This window comes from Ursus americanus, chromosome X (genome assembly GCF_024610735.1).
Source record: "Ursus americanus isolate L20-20 chromosome X, mUrsAme1.1.p, whole genome shotgun sequence".
Taxonomy (NCBI): Eukaryota; Metazoa; Chordata; class Mammalia; order Carnivora; family Ursidae; genus Ursus; species Ursus americanus.
The window spans coordinates 37,749,094-37,769,669 of NC_142164.1; the positions used below are offsets into that span (position 1 = coordinate 37,749,094).

At 41.8% G+C, this 20,576-nt stretch overlaps 1 protein-coding gene and 1 pseudogene across 1 annotated transcript in view; one reads left to right on the plus strand and one right to left on the minus strand.

Moving 5' to 3' along the window:
- Positions 1 to 775: 775 nt before the first annotated feature.
- On the minus strand, positions 776 to 1,197 carry LOC123796528 (large ribosomal subunit protein eL31 pseudogene; annotated as a pseudogene).
- Positions 1,198 to 7,016: 5,819 nt separating this feature from the next.
- Positions 7,017 to 20,576, plus strand: part of GUCY2F (guanylate cyclase 2F, retinal) — a 94,416-nt gene continuing 80,856 nt past the window's right edge. Inside the window, 2 exon segments of the mRNA XM_087859604.1 lie at positions 7,017 to 7,746; positions 17,112 to 17,413. Coding sequence (XP_087715730.1) covers positions 7,017 to 7,746; positions 17,112 to 17,413 — 1,032 coding nt within the window.

Here is a 20,576-nt window from a genome sequence, read left to right on the forward strand (position 1 = left end):
TACCAAATATATAGATTGCTTTGAGTAGTATGGACAATTTGAAATATTAAGTCTTCAAATCCATGAGCTGGAAATGTCTTTCCATTTATTTGTGTCTTCTTGTTTTCTTTCATCAACATTTTGTGGCTTCCAGTGTATAAGTCTTTCACCTCCTTGGTTGAATTTATTCCTAAGTATTTTATTTTTGATGCTTTTGTAAACAGGATTTTCTTAATTTCATTTTGGATATTCACTGTTAGTATATAGGAATACAACTGATTTTTGTATGCTGATTTTTTTCCTGCAGCTTTATCAAGTTCATTAATCAGTTCTAGTGTGTGTGTGTGTGTGTGTGTGTGTGTGTGTGTGTGTGTGTGTGTTGTCTTTGAGGTTTTCTACATATGAGATCAAGCAATCTAGGGCCCAAAATAATTAACTTCTTTTCCAATTTTGATGCCTTTTATTTCTTTTTCTTGCCTAATCACTCTGGTTATGAGTTCCAGTACTATGTTGGATAGGAATGGTGAGGGTGGGCATCACCGTCTTATTTCTGATCTTAGAGGAAAAGCTTTCAGTTTTTCACCATTGAGTCTGCTGTTAGCTGTGGGCTTTCATATATGGCCTTTATTATATTGAGGTACATTCCTTCTATACCTAGTTTGTTGAGAGTTTTTACTCATGAAAGGGTGTTGAATTTTGTCAAATGCTTTTTCTGTATCTATTGAGATAATCATGTGATTTTTATCCTTCATTCTGTTAATGTTGTGTGTCATATTTATTGATTTATGTATTTTTTTTCAGTTTTATACCTTTATTTGACCATCAGCGATTAGTTCTCGTCCACATTAACTGTCTGTAGATTTTTAAAAGTGGTGACAGGTACATAGGTAACCAGTGTGTAGAGCTTGTTTGGTGAATCTTCATCCTTTTTACATTTTCTGGACAACCGCACATGGATACAGTATGGAACATTCCTTATTCCTTTGGCCCAGATGGCTTTGTTGAGCCTGGTGTCAATGCACACATCTGGAGTTCCCATCTCCTTCATGGCAAACTTCCGGATCTCTTTGAGTGCCCGAGGCGCACGCTTCTTGAAACCCACTCAATGGATATGCTTGTGAATATTGATGGTGTATTCTCTGGTCACTACCTGTTGATGGAAGAACGGCCCTTCTTCTCCCCACCCTTCTTCGCGGGAGCCATTCTGCCGGGCCCTGGTTGGAAAGCTGATTTATGTATTTTAAACCATCCTTGCATCCCAGGGATAAATCTCCCTTGATCGTGTGTATGATCCTTTTCATGTGGTGTTGAAAGAAACGTTTCTAGAACTTGAGATGTGTAGGCATTGTGCTTAGAAGTAATGACCTGGATTATAACATAAAAATGCCAGCCTTACATCTGGAATTGACAGCTAATCACTTTGATCTGAGGAGCACCAAAAGTCTCTTCATTTTTCTACTCCAAAAGTGGTCTCTCCCCTTTGCCTACCTGCAACTGATGCTCAAAATTGAAATTATAATATTGGAGATTAATTCCTTTGGCTTAAACTTTTCTTGACCTCCTATTAAAAAAGAAACACCATTGGTTGGGGAGGAATATGGGAAATTTTCAAATATTATTAATCTTATACAAATCAGTGGAAATTGTGTAAAGAGCTTCTTTTTCTAGGGTTGTTTTTCTTTCCATTAGTAGAGAGTGTGGAGAGAGTCAGACTTGAAGTTTGAAGACAAACTTTACGTATTAATGATTTTGCTGAAGGTGGTTCCTGGACAAGGCCTAAAATAGAGCCTATTCAAGAACATAGTAATATAAAACATTTAATTTGTGCTCTATTTCTCTTCTTCACTATTTATTGGGCAAGAATTTGTCAAGTACCTACTATGTGTCAGGCACTGTGCAGGGCACTGGACATACAATGATGCAAAAAGCAAGCAGGGAATGTACAAACTACCTTACATGTGAGCCATGTTGGTGGACATTATTGTCCTCTTACTTCTGGTGTACCCAGTTGCATTTCTTGGTGAAATTTCAGGCCATATATTTCCCCACTTTTGTAGTTTCAGGCCTAGCACAAACCAGGATCTCAAAGTATACTTGTTAACAATGAAGATAAGATAATGAATGGTTTTAGGAACCTAGATTTTTCCATGTAAGTTAACTCCAACATTTGATCTGTGTGTGGGGGGGGATCACACTTCACATTGTAAGTATTTGATAGAGGATTCTAGAACAAAATTATAAAACAACCAGGAACTTGATCTGCCAGATAGAAGTAAGTACAAACCACGTGTGAGAATACAACACTAGTGAAAAACTAATTAGAAGAGCAAAGGCTAGAAAATGTTGAATGACTTCAGAAAGCAGTTTAATAGGTGCAGAGGTTTAATAAAGTCACTGCCTAGAAGAAGTAGAGAATCCCAGGATCAATGTATATCAGAGAAGAAAGGGAGCTGCAGATCCTCTGGTCCAGCTGAGGGGGAAAAAAAGAGAGATCTAGAGAGCAGGAATGGTAACTTCAATGTCACATGGCAAGTCAGTGGCAGAACTGGGTTCAGGATTCAGGTCTTCTGATTCCCAACACAGTCCTCTTTATAAACAGCAAGGAAGAACTAGTATTTATTGAAAGAAACTTGTGTTCTCAGCATTCTATCTTATTTAATCCCTCACTTCAAAAGCATTAAATTAAATTTACCTCCATTTTGCTGGTGAGGAAATTGAGAATCAGAACTAACATTCCAAAGTTGTACTCCCAAAACTTCCATTCTCAAAGACTAGGATTAGCTGTATATAGAATACAGTGTGACTGGTACCCCCCACCCCCAGTTGTGTAACACTGAACCCTGATTCAGAGAGCTGTCCCAAGACTGGGCTTGAAGAGTAGAGGCAAATTCCTTCTGGTTGGATAAAGAATGTGTATGCTCCTCCCAGTTTACTCTGCCCCCCCTTATTATGTAATTTATTCTTTCGCGGGGGACTAAGGGAATTTTTAAAACCACAAATGAATTTTTCAAACTTGCTATGGGTAGCAAAGAAAGTATAATAATGGTGGTCTCAGTAACTTCACAGGTTTTGGGGCAGTCAACAGTCTGTCTATTTTAGTGCTTAATCAACTGGGGTGCAAATCCCCATTCTACCACAGTGTGCCCTCAGACAAGTTACTTACCCTTTCTGAGCCTCTGTTTCATCATCTGTAAATGTAGGTGATAACAGGACCTGCCTCAAAGGGCTATGGTGAATTTTTTCCTTTTGATTGAGTTTTTACAATATGATAACACATGAGTTTAGCCCAGTGTTTGATACATAGCAAGAACTCAGTAAATCTTAGCCTTTATTACCCAAATGCTAATTCCTGCCTTAAATGTACCACTTCTGGGAGAGAACTCACAAAACTGGATGTGTTTGGAAGAGAAGAGGCAGTTGGTTGGCCTCTTTGCCCTGTTGTTTGTGAACAGGACTCCCTTCCCCATATAGAGTTACCCTCTCTGTTGTCCACTCCTAGTGGTTGAAAGAGTAAGGTCCTCTAAGGACAGAGATATCATCTAGTTCAATAACATTGTCATAATGCAGACCAGAAATAGGAACCTCTCCTATGCTACTCAGAGAGTGCCCTGGCTCCCAAGTTTTGCCATGAGAGATAAAAGATCGGGGCAAGGGGAGAGTAGAAAGAGAAGCATGTGAGCTCTTGAGTAGAGCTTGGCTTGTAGTGCTGGGCTGGGAGCTCTTTGAAGGCTAAGTCTACATCTCATACCTTATCCACTGTGAATCTCACCTTCATGCCTTCAACACAGTCAGCACACAGAATAAATCTATTTGGGGGAATGGAGATTGGACTAGATTACTCTGAAGGTCTAGGAATAGAGTTGAGGTCCTTATGGATATAATCAGCCCAGAACACCTTTCCACTACCCCCAAAGCAAAGTTGGAAGTTTCCCTTCTCCATCATATACACCCTTCAGCCTCTGGCTCATGCTGTTTTGTGAGATATGTCTTCCCTAAGTCTTTCTTGACCCTCATTGTAACCCACTTCCACCTGTTTACAAATGTTGGGGTATACTGTTGTGGTAGGTCTTTAAGATCCTGCAGGTGTGCTCCTGACTCGTCTCTTGAGGAGCCAGACTTTCCCATAAAATTAGGAATGTGACTCAAGATAATAACCAACAGGCCTGGCACAGGCAGAATTGTTGCTGGTAATAAACAGCCAGTTGAGCTTGATTGGTACACACCAGCACTGATTATCAGCCCTGAAGAGAGCCATTCCATTATTTTGATCTTTGGTTGAAATAAAAAAATCGCTAAGGATTTTCCTCATTAACATCTCCCCTCCAAGCAATTTGTTCTTCTTCTTATGTCTGGTGAGCTTATTTCTGACCTTGGATAACCCTTAATGTTTTATTAATTCATTTCACAAACATTTATCTGATCCTACTATCTGATAGGACCTTGGCAAGGCATTAAGACCCTGAAGAAGACCTCTAGGAGCTCCCAATCCAGTGGGCTCTGTTCCCCATAGGGAGCTGCCCTCGTTATTGCTCATCCTTTCTGGTTGAAAGTATGAGGGCCCATAAATATAGAGATATCCACCAGTATCCATGTCACAATATAGACCAGAAATAGGGGCAATTTATAAATCAGAGTGACACCTTCCCTAATGGGTATAAGTATGAGGCATAGATGGAAAAAATAATGAACTCAATCTGAGGGTGTTAACTAAGGCTGCACAGAGGAGGGGACACTTCAGTTGGGTCTTGAAGGTAAAGTTCGTCAGAACCCAGGAGTGTAATGTGAGAGGAGGGAAGAGGGAATTCCAGGCAGAAGAAATGGCATTTTCCAAATCCTATGCCTGACAGGCTATGTGATATATGTCTGTAGAACTGCAGGAAATTTACCGTAGCATCAGGTGAAAACAGTGGGAGATGGGAGTATAAAGGCAAGGGCTAGATGGAGAAAGGCTCTGCATGCATCACCTTGAAAGAATTCTCTACGTTTACTGCCTCCACTTCATTAATTCCCATTCATTTTTGACTCACTGTGGTCCCTTAACTCACAGCCTTACTCTGAATCCAAATCCAATGGACAGATCCTTTTCTATCTTTAGCTTACTTGACTTCTCAGTGGAGTGTGAGATGGGAGAAACACTTCTCATCCTCCAAGCTTCATCTCCCTTGGATTATAAGATACCACCCCGTCTTTTGGATTTTGCTGTTTCCCTGGACTTGTCATGTAAGTCTTCATTATGACATCCTTTCTCTCTGCCTGACCTTGAAGTGACATGGATTCTCAGGGTTTTGTCCTATCTTCTCTCTTTACCTCACAACTCTCTTTTGTCAATCTTCTACATGTCTTCAATTATCCTCTATCAATTGATTACACTCATATTTCTATCCCTAGCTCAGCTTTCTATGATGAGATCCAGTGTGTCAAATTGTCCCCTGGGTATTGCCACTCGTATACTCTATAGGCATTACCAGTTCATCATGTCTAACGGAAGGCATTAGATCTCCACCCCCTTCCTCCAGTGTTCCTTATCCCAGAGACTTGTATCATTTTCCATCCAGTTGCCTAGGTCTAAAAAGCTCAAAATCATCCTGGAGTCCTTTTCTTCCGTACTTTCTCCATTCTTTCAGTCACGAAGTTGTTGTTGGTTCTACTTTCTTAATCTCCTTGATATTTTCTAATCTTGGTGGAATTCATCTCCATTCTTCTACACCTGCATGACCCCTCTCTTGGTCTGTCAACATTTCCCATATGGAATTACTACAACAGCTTCCAACCTGGAAGCCTCCAGTCTTACGCCCTTCCAACCTGTTCATCACACTGCTACTTGAGCAATCTTCTAAAAATGGAAATCTGATTATACCATTTCTCTGCCTAAAACTATTGTCTACAGGATTAAATCTAAAAACCTATGAGTGGCATGTAAGAATCTTGGTGACCTGGCCTTTGCCTTAGCTGACATCATAGATTTGAAAGGAAAAAAATGCCTTGGAATTCTAAGTATCTAACATATCCTCTTCTTTAAAAATATGTTTTAGGGGTGCCTGGGTGGCTTAGTTGGTTAAATGTCTGACTTTGGCTCAAGTCATGATCTCAGGGTCCTGGGATCAAGCCCTGAGTCGGGCTCCACGCTCAGTAGGGAATCTTCTTGTCCCTCTCCCTCTGCCCTTCCCCCCACTCATGCCCTCTCTGTTTCTCTCTCAAATAAATAAATAAAATCTTTTTAAAAATAAAAACATTAAAAAAAAACCCTCTGGGTCTTACTGTACGCTGTTCCTTCTGCCTGGAGGCGCTTAGCACCAACCTGCTCATAACCCCATTAACCTAGCTGACCTTTCTTCAGTACTCAAGTTGGAGAGACAGTCCCTTCTCCTCCCTCCTCACCTCCCATGAAATCAGAGCTTGGGTGATCCTCTATCTTCCACTGCTGAGCCACTTAAATGATACTATTTTTTTACTCTGCATTGCCATTATTGGTTTATATCTGTGTCTCTCTCCAAGAGGCATTATGGTGGAGAAAAGTGAATGGATTTTAAACTATAATAATGGTAACGATAATAATATCACTAATATAATGCTAACAATACGCCAGACCCTGTCGTAAGCGCTCCCTGTGTGTTTATCTGTGTAATCCTCACAACGCTGTGAAGTGGGTAGTTATTGCTGAAGTTGAATCAGCAGGACTCGGTGATCGATTGAATGTGGGGGCAGAGGAGAAGGAAGAACGTCAGCTGACTACCAGGTTTCTGACTGGAGCAAGGGGGTGAACAGTGGTTTGAGGTGCCATCTATTGAGATGGGGGGTACAGAAAGTACAAGAAGAAGAAGCGTTTTGGTCAGGGTAGTGGAAAGAAACTTTCAGTTTGGGGACTGCCACTCCTTTGCCATTCTTTTATAATGAATCTTTTCAGAAGCTTCAGGAATAATGCAAGTAATGACTTTTTCCTTCTGATTGACAGGCATTTGGAAACACCACGGTCCAGCTCAGGGAAGCAGACTAACCTTCCAATAGTTCTTCACTAGCTTGCTAGAAGCAGGAGGGCTATGTTTTTGGGAGCCTGGCCTTTTTCTCACCTTATGCTCTGGTGTGTGGCTCCCAGAAGACAGCGAAGACACTATGGCCTTGCAGCCTTCAAGTTCCTGTGGTGTTTGTGCCTCCTGGCCCTCACATCGCTCCCTCAGCAGGTGTGGGCACCCCCTTTCAAGATAGGGGTAGTGGGCCCTTGGGCTTGTGATCCGTTGTTCTCAAAGGCTCTGCCTGAGGTTGCTGCTCGATTAGCCATTGAGCGGATCAACAGGGACCCGTCGTTTGAGCCAGGTTACTCTTTGGAGTATGTGATTCTCAATGAAGACTGCCAGACGGCCAGAGCCCTTTCCAGTTTCATTTCTCACCACCAGATGGCCTCAGGATTTATTGGCCCTGCCAATCCTGGCTACTGCGAGGCAGCCTCGCTCCTGGGAAACAGTTGGAACAAAGGAATTTTCTCTTGGGCTTGTGTGAATTACGAATTAGACAATAAAAACAGCTACCCGACCTTTTCTCGGACACTCCCTTCTCCCATCCGTGTGCTGGTAACTGTCATGAAATATTTCCAGTGGGCTCACGTGGGAGTCATTTCATCAGATGAAGACATTTGGGTGCACACCGCCAGTCGAGTCGCAAGTGCCCTTCAGAGCCGTGGCTTACCTGTAGGGGTCGTCCTGGCCACAGGACAAGACAGCCACAGCATTCAGAAAGCTCTCCAGCAGATTCGCCAGGCGGACAGAATTCGCAGTGAGTGCTTTCTCCCTGCTGAGGTTTAAACGTGGCTTGGGGGATGGGGTATTACAATCTCCAAAAGGTTTCCTACCGTTTCACCCTAGGAGAACACATGACTCCCCAGGTTTTCAGGTGTCCGCCTTCTTTCACTCACACTTGGGCTCCAAGACCGTCCAGCGTCAAGGGAGCCTCGTTTATGAACTAAATAAAGGTACAAAGAACTCGGTGGTTAAAATGCCCTTGGGGGTCAGTGCCCACTCTCAGCATCAAGAGCAAAGGGAGCCACCCCCCCCACATGCCTTTAGGACCCCAGTAGTTTCAGATCGGCCAAAGAGGGGTGCTCCTATGCTCCATTTTGGTCTGTTCTTGGCACCTGCTTCAACACATTTCTTGGAACCTGTCTTCTCTGGACTCCACAATATACATCTCCCTTTTGTCCTCGCCCCCCCCCCTTAGCTCCCCAAACAGGGCTTATCTCTTTGTAGCACACAACTAGCTGATTTGGAGGAACCTAGCTGGTAAATAAAAGCATCTTAAAATGAGGAGACTGCCCAGATTTTAACCTTTCTCTTTCCAAGAGAAGGTTGATGTTCAAAGGTGATTTTTGCAGGACAACAGACAAAGCGTGAAGCAAAGGACTGACCCAGCAAAGGTACCATCACTAGAGCGAGCTGAACAGATTCAGGGGAAGAGGAGCCCTTCCTGGTCCTCTTGAATCCGATGTCTCTTACATATTATTACTGCAAGCCCTCGTGGCACTTGGTTTCGATATTTTCTATGCAAGTTTTTTAAAGCTCGATTTTTTTCCGGAAAGTGGTAGTGATTTGTGGGAACACTGCTCATCTCCCCATTAGAGGCCACTCCACCGCTTAAGAATGGACAGCTCAGAAACTACTTGTCCAATTGATTACTGCTAGGATTAGCCCTGGTCCGAGTCATTTCCTTAACATAACAATAGGTTTGCTAGAGAATGGTCTGGGTTAGCCTGGCCTATAAACAGAAGCCCATTTTAAGTTTCAAGTGTCACCGGTATTGGACCTTAATTATTATCATTATGGGAAGATGAGGGCAAGAAGATTTAGTTCCTGGAACTACAGTAGTCTGCTTCCAGCTCCAGTCTACAAGATTCTATAATGTTAAGCAATCAGTGTGGCTCTCATTACTTCATAATAGAGCTTGATACTTTCAAAGCAGAGCACAGAATTATTTTGAAAGATATAAAACCATTTCCAGGGAGGAGTCATGCCAGAAACAGGCTCACAGATTTCGTATCATAACCGTAGAATATGTTACAAATCTTCATGAAGCCCAGTGTCTCCTGCAAGCTTACATTCCATGAGTGTTTCACATCCCACCCATTCTAAATAGTATACTCTTCAAAATGACATTTTGGCCTCTACCATGAAATGTTAAATAAATCCAGGCCCTGAAACTCTTCGGGCTGTCAGACTGAAAGGAGTTAGGATTGAGTGCTCACCACCCACAAGTCCTTTGAGGCAGAGAGGTCGCAAATGTACATATTATTGTCCTACTCTTCGAGATTCATTCCTTTAGGTCGATGGATCTCACTCTGTGAGCTAGAATTACCTGGACATCTTTTCAAAATGACTGGTTCCAGAATGCCACCTCCAGAGATTCTGGTGGTCTGCAGTGGGGCCCCAGAAGAGGTATTTTAAATAGCCTCGCAGGTGCGTGTAAAATATAGCCAGGGTTAAGAATCCCTGCTTTAGGGGTGCCTGGGTGGCTCAGTCGGTTTGCCATCTGCCTTCTCCTCAAGTCATGATCTCAGGGTCCTGGGATTGAGTCCTGCATCAGGCTCTCTGCTCAGCCATGAGTCTGCCTCTCCTTCTGTGATCTCACTCGCTTTTGCTCTTTCTTGAATGAATAAATAAAATATTTTTTTAAAAAAAGAACCACTGTTTTAAGTTAATGAAAATGCAAATAAATGTTCCTTACTTTAGGTTGCCAGTCATTTTTGTCTTAATATAACTTTGTTTAATCTGATTGTTTTCCTCGTAACAGTATGCATCAGCCCATTAAAGGAATGGAAGTTTTAAGATGGCGTGGGGGAAACCTAGAGAGGAAGGTCTGTGCTTATATGGAGCAGAGGCCGACCCTGGGTAGGGAGGACAGCAACGGGAAGTGAAGTAGGGACTCAAAAAGGGAGAGAAAAGGGAGCAAAGACAAAGCTCTGCACTGCAGGATTTTGCCTCTGGTTTCTGACAAAACATAGGCAGACTCAGATGGGGCATGCAGGGACCTCAGTGACAGGAGTCAGAATGTGGGTGGGCGTGGGGAGCAGGGAAACTGAGCCATCCATCAGGCTGTGGCCTGAGTATGACCTCTGACAGTGTGGAGTGTCCAAAGGTGTGTGGTACTCACATTTGGTACAGCCAGTTGGTGGCATCCGAGGGCACGCCAAAGGGTGGGTGGGGTGTGACGCTAGGAGTTGCGGAAGGGGAGTGAGTCAAAGTAAGATAGGCTTGTTGTCGGGTGAGAGCAGTGTCTCAGCCAGTAGAAGCATGAGAAGCAGAGTCCAGACTATGAACGTAAGTAGACTATCAGGACTTGAGCCAAGCCGCCTGGAGTATAGGGCCCATTTCCGGTCCCATCGGAAAGTGGGAGATCTGGTGAGAAACTGAGCCAGAGGCCAGTGAGTATGGACTGGGACAACAGGGCAGTGAGGAAGGGTACAAGCACATGAAGCAGGGCATATACCAGATCAGATATCTGGCTGATTTTTCTAGCCCCTCTTGTGTGGTCGGACCGAGACTGCTGAAGTATTCTTCACTGTTCTTTATCTAGATTGAAAAGGCACTAAGCTTTTTGTGTGAGCTCGGCTGAGCCTCCTTCCCTATTCTGCCGGATATGAGGCTACTCCTTACACTGTGGGCCCTCCACCCGAACCTTCAGAGAAGGACCTTTTGTGATGTACAAAATATGGTGGAAATGGATCCTTTCCTTTGGAGAGGCCCAGCAATATCTGGCAGTAATAAAAATAGTCGAAAGATGGGTTTTGTCCAATCTGTTCACAATAACAGTGATCCCAGCCGCGTGTGGTGGTGGTAGTGAGGAATAGTGGTGGGGAGGAAGGGGAGAGAAAGCGAGTCTACTGTGGGCGGGTGTGTGGCTTCTCATTTCTGTAAATTTACGTTTCCAAGTAAGAAGTATCACTGGCACCTCACTGGCGTCAGAAGAACAGTCTTTCTCAGAAACGGGTTTAAATTCTGCTTACACAATACCGAGGCAGTGCTAACATTTAATAGTAAAGATGATAATAACAATAATAATGGCCGTGGGCTCTTTGGAGGGGAAACAGCAGGGGTGTTATTAGATGCTGCCCTAGAGACAATGAAAGCAACCATAATACCACTTTACATGTGAACAGCTCTCTACAGTTTACAAGGTATTTGCATATATTTAATCTCGTTTAATCCTCAGGATTACCCAGAAGATAGGTATTTCCTTTCAAGTTTCACAACACCTGTGAGTTTCACATCACAAGTAGGTAGGTGTAGGCCTTATTAACAGCAAACAATGGGGTAAATGAAGTCCCAGAGAAGGGGGGATTCAGCCTCTTCCAGATGCTCAGCTCATTTCCTCGAAGCTTCAGAAGCAATTACTGATAATCTTTGTTTCTGACAAAGTCAAATAGGAAAGATAGTAATCAAAGACAAAGGGCCTCAATTTACAGTCGGGGCTGCTGGATATGCTTATGGAGGTTGTGCCTGGCAACAGGGAATCTAGCTAAGTGGGCAGGAGGGACAAAATCCAGTTCATTCTCTACTTCAACCATGATCCCATGGCATAAAAGAGCATCCACTCCCCAGGCCAGGCGGAGCACCTGTTGGACTGCAATTACCCAGAAGAGATTTTTTGTTCTTGTTTTGTTTTATTTTGTTTTGTTTTTTGCTAGTTCTCACAAAGGCTAGCAGGAGCCCTCGCTGAAAAGCTCTTTGGAGAACTTTTCAAATGGCTATTTCAAACCTTCCTCTCCTCTCCTCACCTTTTTCCTATCAATGCTTGGCTGATTGTGAAATCCTTTCCATCTGGGTTTACCAGATTGTTGAACCATTGGGGATACCTTTAAATCCTTTCAAATTGGGAATGCTTCATTACAATATGATATCTAGAAAAAAGGACACAGAATGGTCTTCTCTTGTTTGTCTGAAATTGAAAACCTTATTACTATGTTATTGCTAGGGATCTGGCTAGCCTCTTCCCATCTATTGAAGATTATTGTACATTGAAAAAAAAGACAAAGAAATAATAGCAACATTGGTAAGAGCTAATATTTCCTGAGAGTTTATTGTGTCCTAGTCATTTTGCAAAGGTTTTGTACAGACCATCTCATTCAGTTCTTGCAACATCCCTATATAATAAGGTTAATTATTGTTTAACACACTTTATGGATGAGATTTCAGAGGCCAAAAGAGGTTAAATAACTTACCAAATGTCACACAGCTAGTGAATGGAAAAGCCAGGCTATGTACTCAGGTTGGTCTAAAGCAGTGCCTCTCAAAGCTTGCTGTTGACCAGAATCCCCTGGAGGGCTTGTTAAAACACAATTGTGGGGTTCCTTTTCCAGAGTTTCTGGTTCAGGAAGAAAGGCTGGGGAAGGACCCTAGAATTTGCATTTTTAACCAGTTCACAGTGATGCCCATGCTGCTGGTCCAGGGATCACTCTTTGAGAACCACTGGTCTAATGAAAGACTTATATTCTACTGCCCCTGTCTACCTGAGGTATGGCCTTAAAGCATACTCACTTGAGATCGTGTGTGCCATGCAGGGTGTATAATTCAGCTCTTCCATTTTTCTTTCTTAATTGTTGGGCCCACTGATGAAATTCTTTTAAGCGCTCCCAAGGTAGTGGGTGTTGGCCTTATTTTCCTACAACAATAATGACAACGACACTGCTAATACTATGGATAAGAGGCTTTGTGTTGATAGGGCATTTGGTATAGGATTTGGTATGGAAAAGCGTAAATAAATGTAAAGCGTAAATAAATGTAAAGGGTGGAAGACAACCTGCTCTCACGAACGGGTCCGATATCTGTAATGATAAAATTATTGAAGACCTAGCACAAGAGGAAGTCTCTAAAGAGGCATCCAGCATCTAAGCTTTCAGCATTTAAGAGGCCTTATCCGTATAGCAGTTTTTAAAAAGTTGAAGAAAACATATGTTGCAAGGTGTGGAGAAATATTAAAAACTGATCTCAAGCTGGACAGTGATGTGAAGGCAATAAATGCACTTGCAGTACCAATTTTATTGGGTATGAGAAAACACGATCTGGTGTAGGTGGAATGGCCATTAAATGTAATGTGCGTCTGACATCGTGCTGAGCTTGCACCGGTCCAACACTGGTGGCAGGTAAGTAAGGGGTTGTCTCTGGACTTAAAGCCAAAAATGTGTGTGCTGGGGTGGGGGTGGGGGGTGTCCTTAGCTGATAGAAAAAGTCACACATTGCCCAGTGCCGTGTTCTTAAATAGTGCTCTGAAGGCCTTCTGTGCCCAATCACACTGGGGGGGGGGGCGGAGCTGGGAAACAGAAAGATTCCAGGGCCTCCCACCTTCTTCTTATGCATCCATTTTATAGACTGCGTAGAAGAAAGCTGACAGGAAGAGGGTCTAGATATACTTCTTTCACAGTATGGCCAGATGGCTGAACCCTGGGGACTTGGGATGTGAGACTTGGGATAAATCACAGAACAAGCCCCCACTTTCCTCTGGCCTGTGTACTTTCCCACCCTCAACATTTGTTAAAATGAAATAGCTTAAAATAAATGTCAGTGATAAGAGATGTCACAAAAGTGTTGAAATGAAGATAAAGAACAGTAGAATGGAGGGGTTGTTTCTGTGGATTGGGAGCAATACTGTGGGCTCACAGTATGATACGACTCAACTCCTAAATACTAAGGACTTAAGTGTGAGGCTGGGCCCGTTTTCCTCCACTAAGGCTCTATAGCCAGTAATCTGTGAGAAATAAAAAAGTGAACTTTGCCTTCTGAGGAACACAGTTCCTCTATTCCTTGAGATAGTTACACACAGTATTTCAATATAAGAACAAAAGTAGGAGTTGAGCAACTTAGTAATAGACTTCTCCTGGAGTTTCATGATGTTTCTTACTCCTGGTGTTGAGGGTGAAAGAGAAGGTCCTAGACAGCCTGCCCTAGTGGGAACTACCATATGAAGACATAGCTGCTGGATGTCTCGAGTGGGGCTCAGGAAGCTCAGTGAAAGTGCTAGTATCATATCGTGGTGAGCTGGGATCTCAGCAGGATGTATCTCCTGATCCTTGTTTTGGCTATAGAGTGGCTGACTATTAACAATCAGGATGGAAACTTACAAATTAGTATTATTCAAAGATCACCCATTGACCCTGGCCTTGTCTAGGGTTTAAGGTTTCTGTCTACTAATCCTTTCCTGACAACAACTTACAGGTAAAATCCCATTTTAATGAATGTAATTTTGAGATAATAAAGCTATTTAGGAAAATCATCATGTAGAACAGATGCATCCACAAATCCCTGTTCACAAAGCACTCAATCTATTAAATTAAGATGTTGTTTGAATTCAGTATTTATGCTTTCTACTTTAGTCCTGTTCAATGGCAAGGTCTTGCCATGCAAAAACTGGAGGACACTGTGATCATACCCTCTCAAGGCTTCCATTTTCTCATCTGTAAAATAATGGGGGAATGAAAGGACCTAGTAGGTCTCAAAGAGTCTTTCCAGTTATAAGAATTCTGACTCTTTGTCCAAGATACCCTTAGTGTGGGCCAATGAAAGAAAAATTACAAGGAGAAATTAAGGTTGAGGGTAAGGTCTTGAGCATAATTAATGCCACTAAGCATTAAAGGACAAGTATGGTAGAATTTATCTGCTCAGTAAATATCACTCAACTTGTCCCTCCACACTAACAATCCAAATATGCCCATGCCTCACCTCTCAAGGAACCTACAAGAGATACCCAAGTGTACAACCTCTCTGAATTTTTTGGACATTCATTTAAACAATGTTCATTGGGTCCATAAGATGTACCAGAATACAGAGATAAATAAGACACAGTCCTTGACCAGTCACTGGGTACAGGCTGATGCCGAGAAAGGGGTACAATGTGATAATGACTGTTTAATAGCCGGCTCGTCATCATGGCAAAATAGCCCTGATTTGTAAGATTTGCTGATTTTCATGGAGTGATTTCCACAGTCACTCCCATCATGCCCAATTTCAAACTACCAGTCTGACACTGACTAGCGCACAAAATCCCTGAAAATTTAACCACAGGCTCTTGTGAACTAGCACCAGCCAGCTCTTGAGGGGGTGTGACCCTGTGAGAGGTGGCTCTCCTCAGCTGAGGGCAATTCTCAGAGAGTGTTAGCTATCATCTCCTAATACTGCCCCACCCCCAGCAGCTAGGAGAAGGAGTGCTTCAGTCCTGAGGGGTGCAGCTGGGTGGTACACCACGGCACCCACTACACATACTGTATGTTAAAGTATTTGCTGTGTTTTAACCAACACAAAGCACATAATTCCATTTAAGTTTCCATCTAGTGAAGTAATTTTAATATTCCTTGAAATATAGTAAATAAAATTTTATCTCTATTGGGTAATCTTGATCAAGTCACCTAATCTCTGTTTTTTGTTGAAGAAAGATGCCAATACTGGCTTGCTTGCTAAGGATCCTGGTGGATGAACTGGCCAATTAACTGAAACACCTGACTTAACTCATTTCTCCCCCTCAGTGGACCTGTTACTGGACTAATTTGACCAAACCGATTCACGTTTAATGGTGTAACCACACTTAGGGAGTTAGATGTCTTTGGTTCTAGTTTTTCCTTCTAAATCCAGCTCTTGCCTTGTCAAACGTCTCTGGCACTCCATTTTCCCATTGTGCATTGTGTAATTATGAACGAAGGAGGCTGGATTCCTTGTGTGGCTCATGAACTAGCTCCAAAGATATCCCAGAGTATTTGAAGGAAGATTTAAGGATCAGAATACATGTAAAACCTCTTAGGGCAATTATATTGAAGGAACTAATGGTCATTTGAAAACTCAAAGTTACACTGTGTATGTGTGTGTGTGTGTGTGTGTGTGTGTGTGTGATTTAAATCATCTTCATAACTTGCTAGTTACACCTTAAAAAACTGAAAGGTATCAATTCTAGGTCAAAGGGGAAAGTTTCTGGGGGTATTTAACCAGTGTAAAAAAGGTTTTGGAAATAGATGAAGAAATATGTAAATGCCAAAGACCAGTCATTGACCATAGTTAAGCGTACTCAGTTCCTGAGATTAAAGATTCCGTGTTAAGCACGTATAATTAATATTTACCAATAGCAATAGGACCTTTGCCTGTTTTCAAGGAGCTGAGAATACTTGTCAGGCATTATCTAATTAAACTACTCAATGTACCTGTGAAATACTTTGGAATCTACATTTTAAAGATGTGGGCACTGAAGCACAAGTGGGCTTAAACTAAACTCATTTGGCATGCCAAGGGCGAAATTGGATAGAAGACTTTCAGTCTCATGATCTTGCTGCCATTCTTCAACCGTGGCCTCCTCTAATCCACTCTATTCTAGCATAGCCTTGCCAAACAACATAGTTTCATAAGTCTAGGAAGAATTAAATAGAGTGCAAAGTAATTCCAATTATAGGGAAGTTAGATTTTTAAAAGTTGAACATATCACCCATAATATTATTAGCGTTTAGAGGTGAGCGTGAGCTAGTGCCATTCATTGTCTATAATGGCCATGGCGAGGGTGGGAACAGTTGTGCAAAATCTATTGGAATGTATGTTTGCAGGAGCTGGGCAATACATAGTGGTGGTCGCTCTAAGAATGTTCCCCATCCTCTCCCTCTAGCCTTCTTATTCTGAGGTATTAATAATAGCTACTAGTTTTTGAGTGCTATGCGTTAAGCCCACTATACGAATTGCTCCTTCAAACACAACTACCACCCCATGAAGTACATATTTATGATCTCCATTTTATAAACGAGGCAGAGAAAGGTAAAGCAATTTACCTAAGGATATACAGCTAACAATAACTAGTGATGTTAAGATATAAACCTGACTATTCCAATCCCAAAGCCTCTTCCTTATGCTACCTTCCGTTTGCTAAATTTGTTCTTGTTCCTTTCTAGTAGTAGGCTCTGCAGGCTGTAGACATACCTGTGTCATCCCTATGCCTAACCCAGTGTCCCTGAACATACCTCAGCCTGAGCTCAGGGCTTCAACATCTTGATCATCTTAGAGGCATAAGATAAAAATCATTTACCAGTTGGTTATAACGCATTTATTTCTTTCTCCTGATCTGTGGTTTTTGGAATTCTATTTTGCTAACATATTACTGCCATAACCTCCCCGCTTTGGTGGTTTCAGTAATCATCATATGTATGCATTCGGCCTTGATTGGGGGAGAGACTCAGACGCATCTCTTGGAATGGGCTCATGATCTGAAAATGACTGATGGAACCTATGTCTTTGTTCCCTATGATGCCCTGCTCTACAGTTTACCTTATAAACATACCCCCCACCAGGTCATGAGGAACAATCCAAAACTCCGGGAAGCCTATGATGCTGTGTTGACTATTACAGTGGAGTCCCAAGAAAAGACCTTCTATCAAGCCTATACTGAAGCAGCAGCTAGACATGAAATTCCTGAGAAGCTGGAGTCAGATCAAGTAAGTGCAGATTTACAAGTTATCATAAGCAGAGACCCTCAAACATCAGGAAGGTCAATATTATTCCTATGAAAACCTCTATTCCATAGGCAAGTAATCAAGAGCAGGCAACCACGCACAAATTAAAAACACCTTTTGTTTCCAGAAAACATTTATTAAACAAAGACGCATTGTTGAACCATTTTTTTAAATTGTCAAGCCACCCACAATGACAGCATGCAGCCGTGAAGAATAAATAAAATATATTTAAGAACAGGGAAACAAAGCTTTTATATACACCAGTGCTGTTCAAGGGGGCTAGAGAAGTCTTATTTCTGACCCAAAGTTCAGCTGGCTTGAATAGTTCTAAATCTAGTCAAAGTAAGAGAGCTTGTGTATAAGACCATATTAACTTTATTATTGATAAGGCTGGTATTAGAGACTGCGGCTTCTGTTTGAGGGCATTCGAGCTTCCCAATACTGAATCTGAGGATTACCCAGATTTCTCCACCCAGTCAACAGCTTTGCAAGACCACCATATTCTGGCACCAAAAGGGCAATGCCTTTTGTAAAATGTAGAGCCCGGAGGAGCATAGTGGAGTGTGTGCTTCCTATAGGTAGCTGGCTCCCAAGAGAAAGAAGTCAGGAGGGGCTAGGCTACACATCCTTAGTTCTTCCAAATTAACCAGTTAGGTTAAGTCACTGCTCCTTTGTGGGAAGGAATGAGTAAGGGCATGAAGAGAGGTCAGATGTTTTTTTACTAGTAGAGCTATTTCTGTATGAAAGGAATTATTTGGAATGGGGAAGGATTCCTTCCTTATAATATGCAAGACATGATATTTACATGTGTATAAATGAATATATGTATAAACATATTTCAGACTCAAATCACAGACACTTACGGGCTGGAGGAAGGTAAAGGAGTAGCGAGGGGAAGAAAATAGAGAAAGGAATGGAGAGCAAAGACAAAAACAAAGAGGAAACATCCAAAAAAGACAAGGACTATGGGAAGAAGGTGGGGAGGCCAAAGATATCAGATTCAAAAAAATACAGAGGCAATTTTTATAGGTTGGAAGCTAGATGTAAAAGAGAGCAGTCATTTTTAGAAGTATTTAGAATAACACATAAGAAGAATTAAAAGTTCTAGCATTTGCTAGCATAGTGTATCAGTTATAATACTTCTGGCTGGAAGTAACAGACTGTTCAACACAAAATGACCCAAGTGATTTTTCTTTTCAAAATTTGAAGGTATGGGAGCACGAGGATCAGTTAATTCATCAGCTCGATGATGTTATCAATGAACCAGGTTTGACTCAACTTTCCATTTACAAGCCATAGCATGCTATCTTGCCATCGTGATTTGGTTGGTCTTATGGTCCCATGATGGCTGCCACAGTTCCAGACATCACATGTTATAGGTGGAACTGTCTCCAGATAAAAAAAGGGAATGACATTTTCTTGCGCCTCTTTTTAAGAGTGAGGAAATCTTTCCCAGAAGCTCCTCAAGCAGACTTCTCTCCATACTTTCCTGATCACATTCATGTCTCATATGCATACCCAAATCAATAATTTAGAAAGAGGAACAAGACCACCATGATTGACTCTAGGGCTGCTGGAAAAAAGTGAACAGAATTGAGATTCTGTTAGCAGGGAACAAGGTAGGCAGGTAGGCAGCTGATTGTGTCTAACACTCGCATTCTCCATGATATTCTCCTTTATATCCACCCTTTATTTCTTTATCCTGTGGACTGCTTCTGCCTCTGAACAAATGATTCAGATAAAACTTAGGTTTAGTTTGATACCAAAGATTTTGCTGACTTTTGTTCTAACAAAAAAGTGACGAACAGAGATATTAACAGTGCCGATTTTGAACTTTATTGCTACTGAGATGTTTACAATAAAACTTTCTTTTAGGAGACACACACATGTTTAAAAACAAATGGCCAGTTTGGTCGAGAATTGCAAGAATCCCTCAAATTGCTAAGAATGGTTGCTCAAACCAGTTGTTTGGTGCATTTACAGGGAAGCAAAGAGATGGTGAATTTTTGTACTTTTAGCCAATGATACGGCACCACATAAATACAGACTAAGTCTTTTTACTTTAATCACGAAATTGAGAGAAGGAGAAAGGTTTGTGTGTGTGTGTGTGTGTGTATTGTACATACATATATATGAACAGATATTTTGATACAAAAAAACTCAGACCTTCTGCTCTTAATATTTGATCCAATCTCTTTGTGCTTGTGGAAAACATAAGGTAATTAAGGCAAGAAAAAAAAGACACCATTATTTTCGTTGCTAGGCAGCCTGTACTCTGCTTTAGACAAGAAAATAGAGAAAGCTAAAACAAAGAATCTAGATCTTATAAAACAGCTTGTTTGGATGCATTTCCACCCCCACTTTGCAGGTGCCTAGGGTATACCCTCATAACCAAAGATTGAGAGAAGGATAAGACAATTATCTGGAGATTTCTGATAAGCAAAACTTCCCTTTACCTAAATTATTTTGCTAAATTCTTAAAGGCAGCTGGTATAGCAGAAAAAGCATATGATAAAGAGTTAGGCACACTTGGATTTGAGTCCCAGGATCTCACTCTTATTAGCTGTGTGTCCGTGGGCAAATTACTTACACTTTTTTGAGTCTCAGTTTTCCCATCTGTAAAATGGGTTAGTGATCTACATCTTCTAGGATTATTGCAAAGATTAAACAAAGTCACATGTGTAAGGTAACTAGCAGAATGTCTGGCTCACAGCTACCTTCCTTTCCACTTTTTTTTTCCATGGGGCCAGAATGACTTTATACGTACCATCTAAGTTACAATCTGATTTCAGCTCCCTCCTCTTGAAGTTTTCTGATTCCTGGCAGAAAATCTCTCAATAGTTTCAGCTTTCAAGATTATTTTCCTTTCAGAATTCCAAATGGTATTTTCTTAGATCAAATGATGTAGTGCATTGTTTGCTTGTCCCTGGGCTCCTGTTGTTTTTGCCCTGTTCAATCAACAGATCAACAATTATTTGCTGAGCACCTGCCATGCGTCATGCATTATGTTGAACTCCAGATAGAACAGTAAACAAGGCAAGATTTTTGTCAGTGGTGTGTTGGAGACAGTTTACAAAAGCTGATGGTGTGCACCTTTTCCCATTTCTGTGTTTAGTGGCATCATGTTGGTAGCGAGAAACCAGCC